The 16,360-nt window shown below is 39.3% G+C and overlaps 1 protein-coding gene across 1 annotated transcript in view; it reads left to right on the top strand.

Moving 5' to 3' along the window:
* The window catches only part of ALDH7A1 (aldehyde dehydrogenase 7 family member A1), a 36,946-nt gene extending 22,280 nt beyond the window's left edge, over positions 1–14,666 (top strand). The window contains exons 10-18 of the mRNA XM_060093297.1: positions 347–388; positions 2,326–2,420; positions 4,388–4,472; positions 5,595–5,701; positions 7,860–7,976; positions 9,067–9,164; positions 9,774–9,847; positions 12,721–12,796; positions 14,394–14,666. Coding sequence (XP_059949280.1) covers positions 347–388; positions 2,326–2,420; positions 4,388–4,472; positions 5,595–5,701; positions 7,860–7,976; positions 9,067–9,164; positions 9,774–9,847; positions 12,721–12,796; positions 14,394–14,448 — 749 coding nt within the window. The 3' untranslated portion in view covers positions 14,449–14,666. The remainder of the gene's footprint in view (positions 1–346; positions 389–2,325; positions 2,421–4,387; positions 4,473–5,594; positions 5,702–7,859; positions 7,977–9,066; positions 9,165–9,773; positions 9,848–12,720; positions 12,797–14,393) is intronic.
* The last annotated feature ends 1,694 nt before the right edge of the window (positions 14,667–16,360 follow it).

Here is a 16,360-nt window from a genome sequence, read left to right as displayed (position 1 = left end):
CACACACACATATATTGTGAGAGCATATTTTTGAACCTTTTGAGAAAATTGAAGACATTGTATTCCTTTACCACTAAATGTGTTTTGTGTATTTCCTAAGAACAAGGATATTCTATCATATAACCATGATACAATTATTAAAATCAGGAAACTAGACATTGATGCGATGCTCATGCTTTTTTTTTTCCCTTGAAAAATTTTTTTAATTGAGTTACAGTTTATTTATGTTCATGCGATGTTTTAAATCAGAAAATAAAACAATTGGGATAGGCTATGATTTGAGGCCGTGTAGCTGTGTGCATTAAACAATGAAATAAGAATTAATTTGTGTTTATATATTTTAAAGGGAGAAGTTTATTAGAACTTGGAGGAAACAATGCAATTATAGGTAAGGCTGTCTTTTCTTCTTTGAGTGATTTCTGTTTAGAATATCTTCAGTAGCCATCCTGAATGTATAGAACTTGTGTAAGAACTCATCCCTTTTATGTTGTGTGTGTGTCTAAGATCTAATTCCCATGCTTAGGAACTTTGCTTGTGAGACAGGACACATGGTTTGAAGGCAGAGATAACTAGGAGGGAAAGGCGTTCATGTTCGGAAAATGCTACCTGGGGCTTAGAATCTGTGTATGAGAGTTTCTAATGTGTCATTGTTTCTTGTTTTCCTTCTGTTTTTTGAAAACTGGCCACATGTTTCTCTAGAATAAATGAGTAAGTAACTCTATGTGACCTGCTGTTTCTAAAAACATTAGTTTGTCTTCAGTGGAGTATTGAGTGCTTTTACATTGGGAAGGAACACTTCCTTAAGGCATTTTATCATTTACCTATAGCCTTGGAGATTATTTAATTCTCTTTTTCACTTGTTTGACACAAAAGGAAATAGTCTACCAGCCTAACTTCTGGATAATGTAATGAACATCAGTTGGTTGAGACTTCATAAAATCATGAATTTTTATGGTAAAAACTTGCTAATTGTATATTGCCATCATTATCATGTTTAAATGCTTATGTGTTTGTGGGGTACACCAGAAATATAAAAATTATATGGTGAAGGGTTTGTTTTGGATGAACTTCTGATTTCGTGAGAGTGTTGATTAGAAAATATAGTTAGCGTTTATTGATCAGTGGGTATGTGTCAGGCACTGTGCTCAGTTTTTTCATATGCAATATGTCATTTAATCCCCAAAGTAACCCCATGAGGCAGATACCTTTATTAATCTCATTTGAAGGTTACACCCTGAGGCTTAAAATGATTATGTGCCTGAAGTGACAGAGCCAGCATTTGTATCCTGGCAATCAGACCCCAGAGCATAGCTCTCTTCCTAAAACTCCTTACTATCGTCCATTAGTACCCCAGATAATATTATCCCATTTTATGGATGAGGAAACTGAGGCTTAAAAGGTTAAAATAACACAATGAAAAAGTGGTGGTGATGGATAAGAACTTTGGTCTGTTTGGTTGTGTAATCCACCTTCTTAACCATCATGCTAGTCTGAGAATGCTCTTAGACTGGACAGGGGAAAATTGAAGATGTAAGAGGGAACTGGGACTGTAAGTTTATGGAAGGGATAGAAAGGAAGGAATTATAAGTAATGCAATGGATCGATGGAAGGGTAACCTTATAAAGACTATGCTAGTTTTTTCTTCGGAGGGCAGAAGAGGAGGAGGAAGGAATAGACAAAAGTAGAGAGCAATCTGAAAGTGATTTTGCACTGATCTCTTCAGAGATTCAGAGGAAGCAGGAAAGGGCCTTGTGTGTGATCACTTTGAGATTTTCCTCGAAGTAAAGGGTGAAGTCATCTGGAGCAGGACTAAAGGGCTGGAGGGGTTTGAGACATTTGAGAAAGCTTCTGTAACGGGGAGAACAAGAGGCATTTTAGGGAATGGACTGATGCAGATGAGGGTGCAGAGGTTGTTGGAGAGCTTGGTTTGATGACGGTAATAAATCAGAAGGATCCCACTGACTTCTCTTTGGGCCCAGGGAAGCTGCCATCTAAATGGGTGGTGCAGTTGAGACTGAAGGCAAGTAAAACTGACAAAGACGGTGGTGTTCTTAGAGAAGAGACCACATGAAGGTGCAGAGAAGGCTCAGTCAGCATCAGAAACTTCAGAGAGGTGAAAGATGAAGAGGTCAGAGGAGGGGGAGCTCATTGCTCTATTCTCATATCATTTTCTTTGGGAGAAAAGTTGCCTCTGCGGTATGAACTTGCTTATTTTACAAGGATAGTTCTGGCGTTCTCTCACTGCGCTTTCATCTTATACCAGTTAGTAAAGTACCTTGTCTGCCTACCTCACGACACTGATGGGTGTGTTTCTGCTTCCCTAAGCTTTTGAGGATTCGGACCTCAGCTTAGTCGTTCCCTCAGCTCTCTTTGCAGCCGTGGGGACAGCCGGCCAGAGGTGTACCACTGCGAGGCGCCTGGTGAGTGTGTCTGCATGGGCACATGAGAGTGTCCTCCTCTTCCAGTGCTGCTTTTCAACACATTGTACTGTTAAGGAGGTGTCGTAGATACACTGCTAGAAACGTGTATTCCCTGGATGTGGTTGGCAAACATGTGGCCCTGCTGCTCTGTTCTGTGCTCCTGGCAGATGCTGCTGGTCAGTGAGGGACTCTGCCTTCCCTCCCCAAGCTGAACGTGGTCCAGTCCTCATTGACTGGAGTTGGACGTGGGTGATGAGACCTGCTTTCAATCCTACACCTAGAACAATGTGGACAAAGTCCCATGTCACTTAGAGAATAAAACAAGATAAACATTTGAAAAATTCACAACTGTTTGCTAAAAGGTAGACAGTCTTAACTGTCTTGTAAAAACATTTTAAGTAGTAAAATATTTTAAAAAATTAAAAATTTTTGGCTTATAGATCAAGTCTTAGATTTGACTTGATGTGACGTAGTTTATTGGAAAGTAAATATATGTGTATTCTCTCTATATAAGTGTATAAGTCTGCATGCATATATATAGGACACATAAATATTAAGTGCATGTGAGGAGAGTGGTTTCGCTTCAGTGTTCGGGGTTTGGGAAGTTTAATCTCCACACTTAGATTTGAGCTGGATTTTAAAATGTTTTTGTATGAGGTACAACCTTGATTTTCATGACTCATGCTATTGAAAAACTGGGCCAAACAAATTTTGATTAGGTAGAAAATTTGGCTACAATTTCCTTTTTAAAAATTATTATTGTTGAGTTTTCCTCCTGTAATTTAAAAAACAAACAAACAGTTTACAATTGAATTATGGAGGAATTGGCTTTGGGTTTTTCCTCTTACCCACAATGAGTATGAACAAATTCTTTATAAGGTTGACATAATCTAAATTAATTAGAATAGATAAAAAATATAGGGAAATTAAGTCTTGACTTTTGCCATAACTTTTCATATTCACTTTTTCCTGTATTTTACAATGAATGAGTATCTTTCCTTTGTTTTTATATTACTCAGTTGATGTGGTATGAACTGCAGTATGACCTTGCTTGTTTACAGGGATAGTTCTAGTGTTCTCTTGCTGCACTTTCTTTTTTTTCTATTTATTTATTTATTTAAATGTTGCTCTGTGGATTTAACCGGCAGAAACCCAGAGCCTGCACTTTCTAAAGGCATCATCTTATACCAGTTAATAAAGTACCTTGTCTGCCTACTACGATAGAATATCTAAACTATGATGTTTGTATTTACAATTTATTGAATTTGTTCACCTTAAACATTTATTACCTTAAGGCTAAGAAGGAAACAGGGGTACTCCAAAAGATTATAATCTTAATTACATGGTAAACTATGAAATGACATTAAAGTCAAGCATTTCTTTATTTGGTCAACCTTTATTTTTCCTTTGTGTCCTGGAGCAAATATACATAGCCATGCTTTATATTTAGTGTCAAATATTGGAGGATACTGTTAGTCATAACCCAAATCAATTTTTGTAGGAACTGTAGTGGTATACAGAAAAATCCATTCCAGTACTATGGACCTCTCTGTGATTTATTGTTTGCCCTCTGTATCCATGGTTCTTCCAAATCTGCAGATCCAACCAATTGGGAACCATGTAGTCCTGTAGCATTTACTCTCGAAAAATATTCTTATACAGGTGGACCCATGCAGTTCAAACCCATGTTGTTCAAGGGTCAACTGTATAAATCAGTACTGTTAAGAAAAATTGAGGGAATTCCCTGGTGGTCCAGTGGTTAGGACTCCGCACTTTCACTGCTGAGGATGTGGGTTCAATCCCTGGTTGGGGAACTAAGACCTACAAGCTGTGCACCACGGCCCAAAAAAAAAGGCTGGGGAAAAAAATAAAAATTGTGCATTTTTAACAATTTCATACATTTATTTGTACTATTTAATAGTCCATTTATATGTACTAATCCCTTGAATGTTTCTTTTTTCATTTAGTTTTTACATGAAAGCATTCATGATGAAGTTGTTAATAGACTTAAAAAGGCCTATGCACAGGTCCGTGTTGGGAACCCATGGGACTGTGAGTATCTGGTTGATTCCAAAGATGTTCCTTTTTGACAGATGGTGTTATAAGAGTTTGTGATTTTCTACTTTTATTTTTTTCCCTTTCCTGAGAGGCCTGAGGGAATACAAAGCAGTTTATTTTGCATTTGGGGTGACAAGTCTGCTCCTAGGTTAGGATCTTAGTGCTTGACATGGGCTGGTGGGTGAGCTTGGGAGATGGTATTGAGATGGGATGAGTTTGAGAAGCTTTTCCCTCTTCACTTCCCTCCTCCCAGATACCACCATCCTCCCTCATGCAAGGTTACAAGAGTCACCTGCCTGACTTTTCTGCTTCCACTTCTGCCTTCCACCATAACCAAAGTAATTTTTTAAAATGTAATTAAATAATTCACTCTCTTGCTAAAAACACTCACTGCTGTTTGACTAAAACTTGGATGCCTTTTGAGACCTTTTTGCAGGCTCACAGTCTTTTGTGATCTGACCTTGGCTGCGTCCCTGCCCGCCTTCTGGACCAGCTGTGCACCATTTGCCCTGTTGCTCCCTGAGCTCCAGCTTCTCCAACCTTCTTTCAGTGCTCTGGACATTCCAGGCTCTGCCCTGCTGGAACTGCTCTTTGCCCAGCCCTTCCCACCTCCTACTTATATCTTACTTCTTACTCTGTCCCACGGTCACCTTTAATGCTCTGGTTTCTGGCAGCCATACAGAGGGAGCATCAGCCTCTTCCCCTTAAATTGTTCACTGACTGCTGGTTCTGTGAAGTTCTTAGAGAATGATCACCCTGTAATAAATAAGCAGAGCCTATATTTGTACTGCAGTACTCTGATGAATTGATAGCTCTTTCCCTAGATTTGGACCTCCATGTTTCTGTATAGAAAGCTTATGAGGACCCAACCATACCTTCTTTTTTGCATATCTTCTGTGGTTGCTTTTGCACTACATTGGCGGAATTGAGTAGTCGTGGCAGAGACCACATGTCATGCAAAGCATTAAATAGTTACTGTCCGGCTCTTTGCAGAGAAAGGTTGCTGACTCCTGCTCTAAACTGAGGGAATATATGAAGGGGTTCATTGGGAAAGCTGTTTAATTATAAAATGATGCCAGTTAGGGTGAAATGAAGAGCATTCCTTTTTCTTTCCAGCTAATGTTCTCTATGGGCCACTCCACACCAAACAGGCAGTGAGCATGTTTCTTGGAGCAGTGGAGGAAGCAAAGAAAGAAGGTGGCACCGTGGTCTATGGTGGCAAGGTAATGACAACTTGAGATCAGGAGTGACAGGTTCTTTCTTTTCCTTTCGCACAAGCAGGGCTCTGGGTAAATTGATAAAGGGTGCCTGACTGCCACTTTTCTTTTCTCCATCCCCTTTATAACGGGGAAATACATATTTTAAAGAATGACAATGTAACATGAATGGAACATTTCTGGAAAGACACAGCTCAGAGCCAGGGTTGCCTTTGAATTGAGTCCTTGGGAATTTGTATGGAAGGGAGACCTCTTTTTCACGGTACGGAAGACTGTATTTAGTGCAATTGAAAATCCGCGTTTAGTAGTGATTATTAAGTCATTTAAGGCAGGGAATCAAAAAAAATACATACCAAAAGCATTTTTAACACATATTACTATTATCGATGAAAAATTAGTTGATTTAAGAAAGAAATGGAAATTTTTATTTGAGCCAAATCAAGGATTATAACCCGGGAACAGCACCTCAGAAAGCTCCGAGAACCATTCTACCTGTTAGAAGTCAAGGCATTTATATAAGTTTTTTAGACAGAGGACTGTACATTGAATGACGTATCTTTGACAGTTTACACAATCTAGATCTAAGGGTCATCATGGCCCCTTACAAGATAAGGAATGTTACCTTTTAAGGAGTTGTCTTGGTAGTGCTAGGAGAATGTTGCTGTTTATGGTTGAGCAGGTATTTCTGCCGATGGGGAGGTTTGGTTGGTGCATGATACAGATACACAGTGCCCAGTTGAGGGGAGAGAGGAGGCCATAGGGCAGAGAAAGTTTTTGATGTTTAAATTTTTCTTGTCTTGCCATAAAATATGAATTTCATTTCACACTATATTTGTTTGATTCTTGAGATGTAGATTCAACGTGTTTTCTTCGTGTATGATAGGAATTTGTCTTCATCCTTGAATAAGCTATATATATAATTTATTATCTACAATTTATTTTCACTTCTTTAAAAATCACTGAAAAGTCTCTTGCAAAGCTCTCTGAGAAGCAGAATCCTTCTCCCTAGTTTCTCAACGTTGACATACCCACATCTCGTTGGATAGAGATGTGTATGTGTATTTGTACTTTTTGTTACTTACCTTGAGTTTTTTTAAGCATTTTAACTTAATTTTTAGAAGTAGCTCTTTTTTCCCCTTTGTGTAATATTTACTTAAGTTACATAATGCAATATGGTATTGTAATAACAAATACAGCTGCCACATACAGGGTTGGGAGTAAATACAGATGACTCTTGGTAAACGTACAGCTCAGAGGGTGAGAGCAGAATTACACAGTCACCTTGGAGAGCTGACCACCAGCCAAACAGCTTGCTGCAGGCATCAGAATATTTTATAGAAGTGGAGATGAACTAGTAATTTGGTTATGTGGAGGTTAGTTAGGAGAGTGTCTATAGTATACCCTTTTAGAGCTTTTGATTTCTGTGTTATTAATGTGTTAGTTTGCTAGGGCTGCCATAGCAAAATATCACAGACTGGGTGGCTTAAACAACAAATTTGTCTCACAGTTCTGGAAGCTGAGTCCCAAATCAAGGTGCTGGCTGGGTTGATCCTTCCTGGTGAGGCCTCTGTCCCTGGCTTGCAGACGGCCACCTTCTCTCCATGTCCTCACATGGCCTTTCCTCCCTGCCTGGAGAGAGGAGGTCCCTGGTGTCTCTTCTTCTTCTTATGAGGAATTATTTCTATCTGATTAGGGCCTCACCCACATGACCTCATTTAACTTTACCTCCTTAAAGGTCCTGTCTCCAAATTTATTCATAATGGGAGTGGGGTGGGTTTAAGGCTTCAACATAAGAATTTGGGGGTGTGGGTATGGGCACAATACAGTTTGTAACAGAACAGGTATAGATTACCTCTTTTAAAATTATGTGAAGTTAAAAATAACCACCTGTAACAGCGTTTTTTCACTGTAACTTGCTCATGATGCATGACACAGCTCTCTATCCTTGACTCCTTTATTCTATTTCTTTTCTGACCAACTAAGTTAGAACCAATAAGAGGCAGAGAAAATTTTCATTCATGGTGGGAAGTTATTTTGGAGAAATAATTCACTTATAAATGGTGTTTATTTTTTTTTCCCAAAATTATAAACAAAGATGGTATCCTCTGACTCCAAGAACCAGAAAACAAAATGCTCTTGTTTTTATTTCCTTTCTCTACTGCAGGTTATGGATCGCCCTGGAAATTATGTAGAACCGACAATTGTGACAGGCCTTGACCACAACGCGCCCATTGTACACACAGAGACTTTTGCCCCAATTCTTTATGTCTTTAAATTCAAGGTAAAAAAATGCATTCCTTCTCTCTTTTCTCTAGTTCAACGTTGAAACAAATGAGAAGACTAGGAGAAAATAAAGGCATATTAAATTTCAGTCAGCCTTTAGGGAGGTTTTAGAAAGTCACTCCGATTAGTAAAGATTTGAAGGTTAAGGACAAAGTATGATGAGATGAACACTTTAAACAATAGAGCATAAGCTAGCTGCCAGGGGAATTAAGACAAGTAGAGGGCCAACATTGAAATTTATGGAGAATGTGGCCCTCATCACCTGTATCAGCTGTGTTGATACAGTTGAGCTGTGTGGACTATGAAGTCAGCTTCTGCACAAAAGAGACCAGGTAGTTTGATAGTCTGAGTGCTAAGTATCAGTGGACAAAATGAGAAGATACACGGGCAATTTGTAGACATACAATTACAACTTGTATCAGAGGACAGACTGTGGAGGGTTTAACAGATAAAGGTAACTAGAGGGTCTCCTTCCCAGCACGTGACAGGCTCTACCATGCCAGCAGATGTCTAGAGATTGAATCAAGGCTTGGTTGTGCCATGATTAACAGTTAAAGGATGATGAGACTTACACCTTGTTGCAATTATATGATTGCATTAATTAAAATCTTGCTTTAAGTTGTCTATGATTGTTTCACATAATGTGACTACAGAGTGTAATTTCATGTTTTGTCTTGTGTCTGTGTGTTTGACTGTGAGTTCCTGAGCAAATCATTTAGCCTCTCTTGCCTAATCTGTACATTAGGGATAATACAGAGCCTGTGTCACTGGGTGAGGATTAAATGTATAAATGCATGCTCAGTGCCTAGGTCAGTGTGTTGCACATAGTAAGAGCTCAGTAAATAACAGCTCTTATACGTAGTGGCTTGAATGGAAGAATGTACTCATGTTTTCCTCAAAGTTCAGGTAAGGGGAAAATCCCACAAAGCACTGTACAAGATAAACAGAATTAGGAAGATGTTGACTCCTTAGTTTCCTTTTGTGCACTAAAATTATACTGGTAAATTTCACGAAATGAGTTTACTATTAGTCAGTTTGGACCAGAACAGTGTGTATCATCTAACAGCTTCCAATGTCTGTCCTTTTAGAATGAAGACGAGGTCTTTGCATGGAATAATGAAGTAAAACAGGGACTTTCAAGTAGCATATTTACCAAGGATTTGGGCAGAATCTTTCGCTGGCTTGGGTATAACTTTGTCTATTTTGAAAACTTATGTAAGTCTGATTTGTGTGGTGAATGGACGATAAAAAAAGAAAATGAAACCATCATAGGTGAAAATATTTTTTAAAATAAATTTATTTATTTATATTTTAAAATTTTGGCTGCGTTGGGTCTTTGTTGCTGCACGCGGGCTTTCTCTGGTTGCAGCACACAGGGCCTACGCTTCATAGCAGTTGTGGTGCATGGGCTTTTCATTGCGGTGGCTTCTCTTGTTGCGGAGCATGGGCTCTAGGCGCACGTGGGCTCAGTAGTTGTGGCTCGCAGGCTCTAGAGCACAGGCTCAGTAGTTGTGGCGCATGGGCTTAGTTGCTCCGTGGCATGTGGGATCTTCCTGGATCAGGGATCGAACCCATGTCCCCTGCATTGGCAGGCGGATTCGTAACCACTGCACCACCAGGGAAGTCCCCTATTTATTTTTATTATTTTTTTTGTTTAGCATTGAGAGTCTCAGAGGTTTTGTTTGGGTTATTTATTCATTTCTGTATATTTGTTTTGTGTGTTTGTGTTTTTTTTTTTTTTTTTTTTTTACTTTCACATATTTTGCTTTCCTTTTGCCTCCCTTTTCACACACAGCCCAAAAGGATCAGACTGTGGCATTGTAAACATCAACATTCCAACGAGTGGGGCTGAGATTGGAGGTGCATTTGGTACGTAGAGAATCCTTTCTCCTTTTTCATGTTGGGCAGTTTATTAGTCTGCCGGGACTGCCATAACAAAATACCAGACTGGGTGGCTCAAACAATAGAAATGTGTTTTCTCACATTTCTGGAGGCTGGAAGTCCAAGATCAAGGTGTTGGCAGGTTTGCTTTTTCCTGAGGCCTCTCTTCTGGCTTGTAGATGGCCGTCTTCCTCCTGTGTCCTCTCATGGCCTGTTCTCTGTGCATGTACATCCCTGGTGTCTCTTTATCTTCTTATAAGGACATTAGTCCTATTGGCTTAAAACCCCACCTTTATGACTTCATTTAACCTTAATTACCTCCTTAAGGGCCCTGTTGCCAAATACAGCCAGCCACGTTCTAAGGAATTGGAGGTTGGGGCTTCAACCTATGAAATTGGGGCAGGGGAACACAATTTAGTCCATAACAGGTGGCAAAGAAAAAGCACTAGTCTTTCAGAAAAGTTTGACCAAGACACTGAAATAATAATCTTATCTGGTCTGACATGCTCGAGAGAGCTTATGCTCTATATTCAGAGTTATTGTCCAAGGTCCTACATTTTATTCTCAGATGCAGCCTCATGTTAGAACAGGGGCCTTTCACCTGAATTATGTGAACCCCTGAAATGGCATCTGTTTTCTTGGGAGATGCTTGAAGACCCCAAAAAGATTAAGAACCTCTGCTCTAAAGCCAGAAAATTTCACATGAAAAATTCTGGTTTTTATTTGCAAAGTGGGCATAGTAAATATTATACATTATCTTTTATCTTAGATAAAATATTGAGTTGTTTCTTTTCATTGGGCCCAGCTCCTCTTTTCTCTTAATGAGCCTGGGGCTCTTGATGCTTAAACTTAGCACTAATAGTAAAAGTTTTTTTTTGTTTTTTTTTTAAAGGCCTTCCCAACAATCATGTATTAACTTATTAAAAATTATCCAAAATATAGTAAAAACAGATTGCATTATTTATATATATATACACACAGAGAGAGAGGTAAAACAAACATACATTAATACCTGTAAAATTTAAATAATTAGAAGCATTCTTTTTTTTTTTTGAAGCATTCTTCTATACATTTTAAAGCAGAGGGCAATTACTATTCAGTGTACAGACATTGATAAACGTTCCTGATTTCAGTTTAGCCGTTTATCTCTGTGCTCCACTATTAAGTGAGTGTCTGTTCCTTCTGTAGGCCCTCAATCCCTGTTTCCAGCCCATGCCTTCTCTCTCCAATTGACTCTTTTATTTCAGCCTTTAGAGTTAATTTCTAAAGTTTTTAAAAGTCTCATAATGGAAAGAGCAGTTCTGCCCCATACTTTGCTTTTCTTCCTCCTTTCCCGGAGGCAGCTACTTTGAGATTCTTACTGAAGGAAAAAGGAAATTGACCTTTGAATTTACTTCAGTTTTTCTAAGTAATGTGCTTTAACTGCTCTTTCACAACTTTAGACATTATGTACTGACCCTTTGTTATCATAGATTAACTTTCTTAAACCCTCCCTCTCTTTTCCTGTGAGACATTATTGCACAGGGTGAGGTCTAGAGGAAACCAGATACTAAGTGTCTGGCTCCTAAGTCTTCTCCCAGTGTAGTCACAGAAGATGTGCTTAATTCTTCCTGCATCGGATTGTGACAACATATGTGAAACATTGTCTACCAGCAAAGCATAGAGACTCAGTACCCAAGGCTTTTATTGGGGGTCAGTCACACAGGCAACCTCTGCCTAAGCACCCAAATTCCAGACTCCCTGAAGGAAAGCAGGTATTTAACATAAACCACATTGTTTGCTCAGTGAGACAGTGTAGGGAACTGTTTAGTCTACAAGTTTCCAGATGCCAACAACATTGTAAGCAGACCTGCTATGTCTTTTTTGCACAGATTGTAAGTTTTTCTCAGCCTTTGGAAGCTATAACTTACTTATCTTCTGGTTTCCATTACTGTGGTTGAAAAGCCCAATCCACTTTGATTTCTGGTCTTTTTTTCCCCCATTTCAAAAAATTGGGGGTCTGTTATTTATGTCTGATGTTCTGAAATTCTTCAGTAATATGCCTCAATGGAGGTCTTGGTAAACATTTTTGTTGGACAGTCAATGGGCCAGTAATTGGCCTTAGCATTGGGACTCACAGTTTTTAGTTCTGGGAAGTTTTTGATAGTTTTATTTTGTTTTGATAGTGTTTCTTTGACAATTTTTTCCCTTTGATTTTTCTGTATTTTAATTTCTAGAACTCCTATTATTTGAATGTTATCTCTTGAGGAATTATCTAATTGTGTTATTTTTTCCCCTCTTATTTTCCATCTCGTTAGTCTTTTTGGGAGATTTCCTCAAACTTTTCTTCTAACACTTCTATTGTTTTTTTCTCCTGCTCTTACTAAAAATGATACTAAGTGTGCTTTGATGGCACGCTTTTAAACAGTACCCTTTTCTTGTTTTATGGAATCATTATCTTTTTGTAACCTTTAAAAATAATACGGCATTTAAAAATTTTTATTATAAAATAGTTTATGTATACTGTAGAAAATTATATACAGATAAGCATAAATGGGAAAATAAAATTGCATTTCCACTATTTAGAGGTTTCCACTCTTAACACCTTGGTCTAATGGTAAGGTTTTTTTTAAGGTGCTTCCTGACATTTCTGTTTTTCTGGTTAATTCCTTTTACTTTATTTTCCAACTTAGTTCCCTTTTTCCCATTTGGTTTGGTCTCTGTCTTTTATTTATTTGTTTGCAGAGGGGATACTCTGGCTACCCATAAGGTAACTGGTCAGGTAGCTCTGGTCTCCTGGCGTCTTCTTTTCTGTGATCCTGAGTAGGAGCCCACACAGAGGCACTGCGCAAGATTCATGAGCTGCTTGTGTATTTCTCTAGGAGGAGAGAAGCACACTGGCGGTGGCAGGGAGTCTGGTAGTGATGCCTGGAAACAGTACATGAGAAGATCTACTTGGTAAGAAAAGGCTTTGGGAAAATGGTTTGGCCTTACAGCCTCTGGAATGTGCTTCTACAGTCTCCTACTGTCTGCTCTGTGTTCGTGCAGTTTCTCTTGATTTTATGTTTCTAACATTCCACAGCTCTCCCCTCCCAGAGCATCTCTTTGGTGCTATTATTTTCCTACCCATCTGTCCAGCTTCAGCTAGTGCCCAGCGCCTGACTGTGAAACCATCTCGGTAGTGGTTTCTGTCTAGAGACAGCACAGGAGCAGGACACTTGGGGTCAACCAGCAGGAGAAAGTGGAAGAGGCTGTCCTTTCAGTTTTTTTCCTTGGGTACAGTTACCACCCCTGCAGGCTGCCAGGGCAGTAGGACATGGAGATGGGCAGGTGGGCAGGCAGGCTGCGGCCCTGGCTAACGAGCTGGGGGATACAGCTCTGGGAGTAGTTAGCACAAGCTTTGAAAGTGAATTAGCACGTTCACCCAGCACAAGGGTAGCTGGCAAGGGAAGCTGTTGCTGGGACGTTCTGGCTAGGAGCTGCTTTTTATTTGTTTTCTGTTTTCCCTCCCTCTTGGGTAGAAATCAGTTTATCCAAGAGCAGTAAAATAGTGTGTGGGGTCAGGCCCATGTTGTGTTAGGTTGTAGAAAGAGCACAGGGTGAGGAACCCAGGACACCGTCTGTCTCATTTACTGCTTCTCACTGGCTCTGGAACCTCTCGGGGAGGGGGATTTCCTACAGCTTCGCTCATTATCTCCTCAGCAACTGCATGTCTGTTAGGAATTTTTTTTCCCCTCCAGCTTTATTGAGGTATAATTGACAAATAAAATCGTAATATATTTAAAGTGTGCAACATGATGATTTGACATACACATACATTGTGAAAAGATTCCCACAATCAAGTTAGCACATCCTTTACCTCACAACAGTGTGTGTGTGTGTGTGTGTGAGAGAGAGAGAGAGAGAGAGAGAGCGAGCTTAAGATCTACTCTTAGCAAATTTCAAGTATATATCAGGAGTTCCTGAGTTGCTTTGGCTATGGCTTGTTTACTCTCAGACACATGCATGCTCTTTGCCTGATTCCCATTTGTTGAAGTCAGTTATGTTCCTTTTACTTTTCTTGTACTTGAGATCTAGGGGACCAAGCATGTAGCTGCAGCCTTTTTGGAACCCATCTGATGGAGACACTTCCTCTCAGGAGAAAAGCCAGATGGCTGACTAAGAGGGAATCTTTTATTTTCCAAATTATTATAGTTTTATTTTATTTCTATCAAAATGGGAATATCTGTATTTTTCCTCCTAATTCAGTACAAGTTATTGAGAGACATAAAGAAGATGAAGTTATAATCCCCATATTCTTGTGCCCTGAAACCATTACTAACACATATGCTGTGTGTCTTTCCAGAATTTTGTTTCTCATTTTTTTCTTTTATAAAACTGGATCTATACTAACGTTGTCTTGTATCCTAATTTTTTTCTTCATTAGCTTATAACTTGAATATTTGACCTTGTTAATATATGCAGATCCGACACATTTTTTTAATGGCATAAAATTTCCTCTATTACGGGTATACTATCCATTTAATTTTGTTCATTTTTTCCCCGCCCCCCTTAGTACCATCAACTACAGTAAGGACCTGCCTCTGGCCCAAGGAATCAAGTTTCAGTAAAGTTGCTTTCAGCTGACATTTCAAGGGTTTCAGGCATTGTTGCATCTCTTTCTTCTGAAGAAGACGAAGAAAATTACTATTTGCCTTGAATAAATGGATCATTTTGAATTTGACAGTGGTTAATCCCTTATGCTTCTGAAGCCTAAATCAAGAGACTTTTTTTAAAAATAAAAATTTTCATGTCATAACCTTAAGTAATAAAAGATAGATTAGATGGATTTTTATGTTACTAGTAGTTACTGATTTTTTTAAGCTTTAGCATTATTTTTATAATTTAGAAAAATACAGTGCATGCCATGGTAGGAATTTGAAAAGTATAGAACATAATAGGGAAGAAAATAGAAGTCTTGTCAGGAGGTGCAGGAACGTCTCCTGAGCAAGTAAAGAAATCGGTAGCAAGTATTGATTCACGTCACCCTCCTCAGCAGGTGTTGGAAAGGGTGTGATTGAAGGGAGTGTCCCTTGTTTATGGAGGACCATAGCACAGTATCCCTGTGGAACGACTTGCTGTTTAAGATGTCTGAGGGCATTCATCATTATCACAGCTTCTCTTGCTCAGGATGGCTTGTGTCACCACAGAAGAAATTTGGGGGGCGGATGGAGATTTTGCTCCTGCCCTACCTAGAACCTGCACCTGCAGAAGACTGTGTGGAATTCTATGCAGAGCACATCTGGATTTCTTATGCAACCTCAGACCATCTTCTTTAGCTGTTAGGCTTCTTTAGTTGCCCTTAGGTTTGTTCTCAGAATAACCAAGTGTGTAGCAGCCTGTGTTCGCAGTGGACTCAGCATAGTTCACTTTTTCTTTCTTGGGAGTCCACTTCCTTCTCTTGAGAAGCTGCCCGGGAGCTACTGGAGTGATTCAGCCCAGGGCCTTGTCGAGCTCATGCTGGCTCCTGCAGTTCTGTCTTCCTGGCAGCCTTCACTCCCCTGATGGGTAGCAGCCACCACCCCGTCGACTCCTGCCAGACTGGACTGGGACAGAAGCCTTGCAAGAAGATGACATCTGTAGACGACCTGATGTGTCAAGATATATGGAGAGATTTAGACAACTGGCAAAGAATCTGGGATTAAGTTATGGCAGAGAAGCAAGCAAATGAAAAAACCAGGCAATTATAAATTTATCAGGGAAGGAAAGGTATAACATGTTCCATGGCCCAGCTGGGACTAGTGTTCACCCAGGTATGCTATTGTCAACCTTGAATATTAAGCCAAACATGGATGATAGGCCTTCTGAGAGCATGTTGGCAGGAAAAGTTCAGGGTTTGAAGTTAGGTCAGAGAGGCAGGCAGTTTATGTTCTGTAGTGGAGAATCAATAATGCCTAAAATTACAGAAGCAAGAAATAGAAACATAGGCTTATAAAAGATAGGGAGCTAAATTCTGAAAATATCATTGCTTCAGGAGAGGGCAAATGGGGGGTGGGGCATGGAGACAGGAGGGATTATCTTCCATAACAAGTCTTGTAGAGCTATTTGACTATAAATCAAGAGAATGTATAACTTTGATTAAAAATTCAACAAAAAAAATGATGTCAGAGAATCAGGTGCTTGGAATCATATGTTTTCTAATCCCCTTTCCACCACCCCTCTCCCCAGCACACACAAACTGCACACTTGTGAGCTTCCCGTTATTCAACTAGGGACTCTTTAAATATCTCATGAAAGGATTGTGCTGAAAGCCAAGTTTCCTTCCATGTGTTGAAGTACAAAATAGATAAAAAGTATATGTGTATCAATACAAGATTAATACAAGCAATTGCTTAAGAAAATTACGCAGTTTGGGCATTTGTTTAAAAAAAACCTTGCTGTGTTTTTTCTTTGTAAGTCACAATGTTAGGTATTGTAGCCCTGTCTTTACTGTCTATAATAATGTCTGAAGAAAATAGTAAAGCACTATTTAAAACGTTTTTA

Source organism: Mesoplodon densirostris, chromosome 3, assembly GCF_025265405.1.
Source record: "Mesoplodon densirostris isolate mMesDen1 chromosome 3, mMesDen1 primary haplotype, whole genome shotgun sequence".
In the NCBI taxonomy this organism is placed as follows: Eukaryota; Metazoa; Chordata; class Mammalia; order Artiodactyla; family Ziphiidae; genus Mesoplodon; species Mesoplodon densirostris.
The sequence above is the reverse complement of the archived record's forward strand: the minus strand, read 5'-3'. Positions and strand labels throughout refer to the sequence as shown.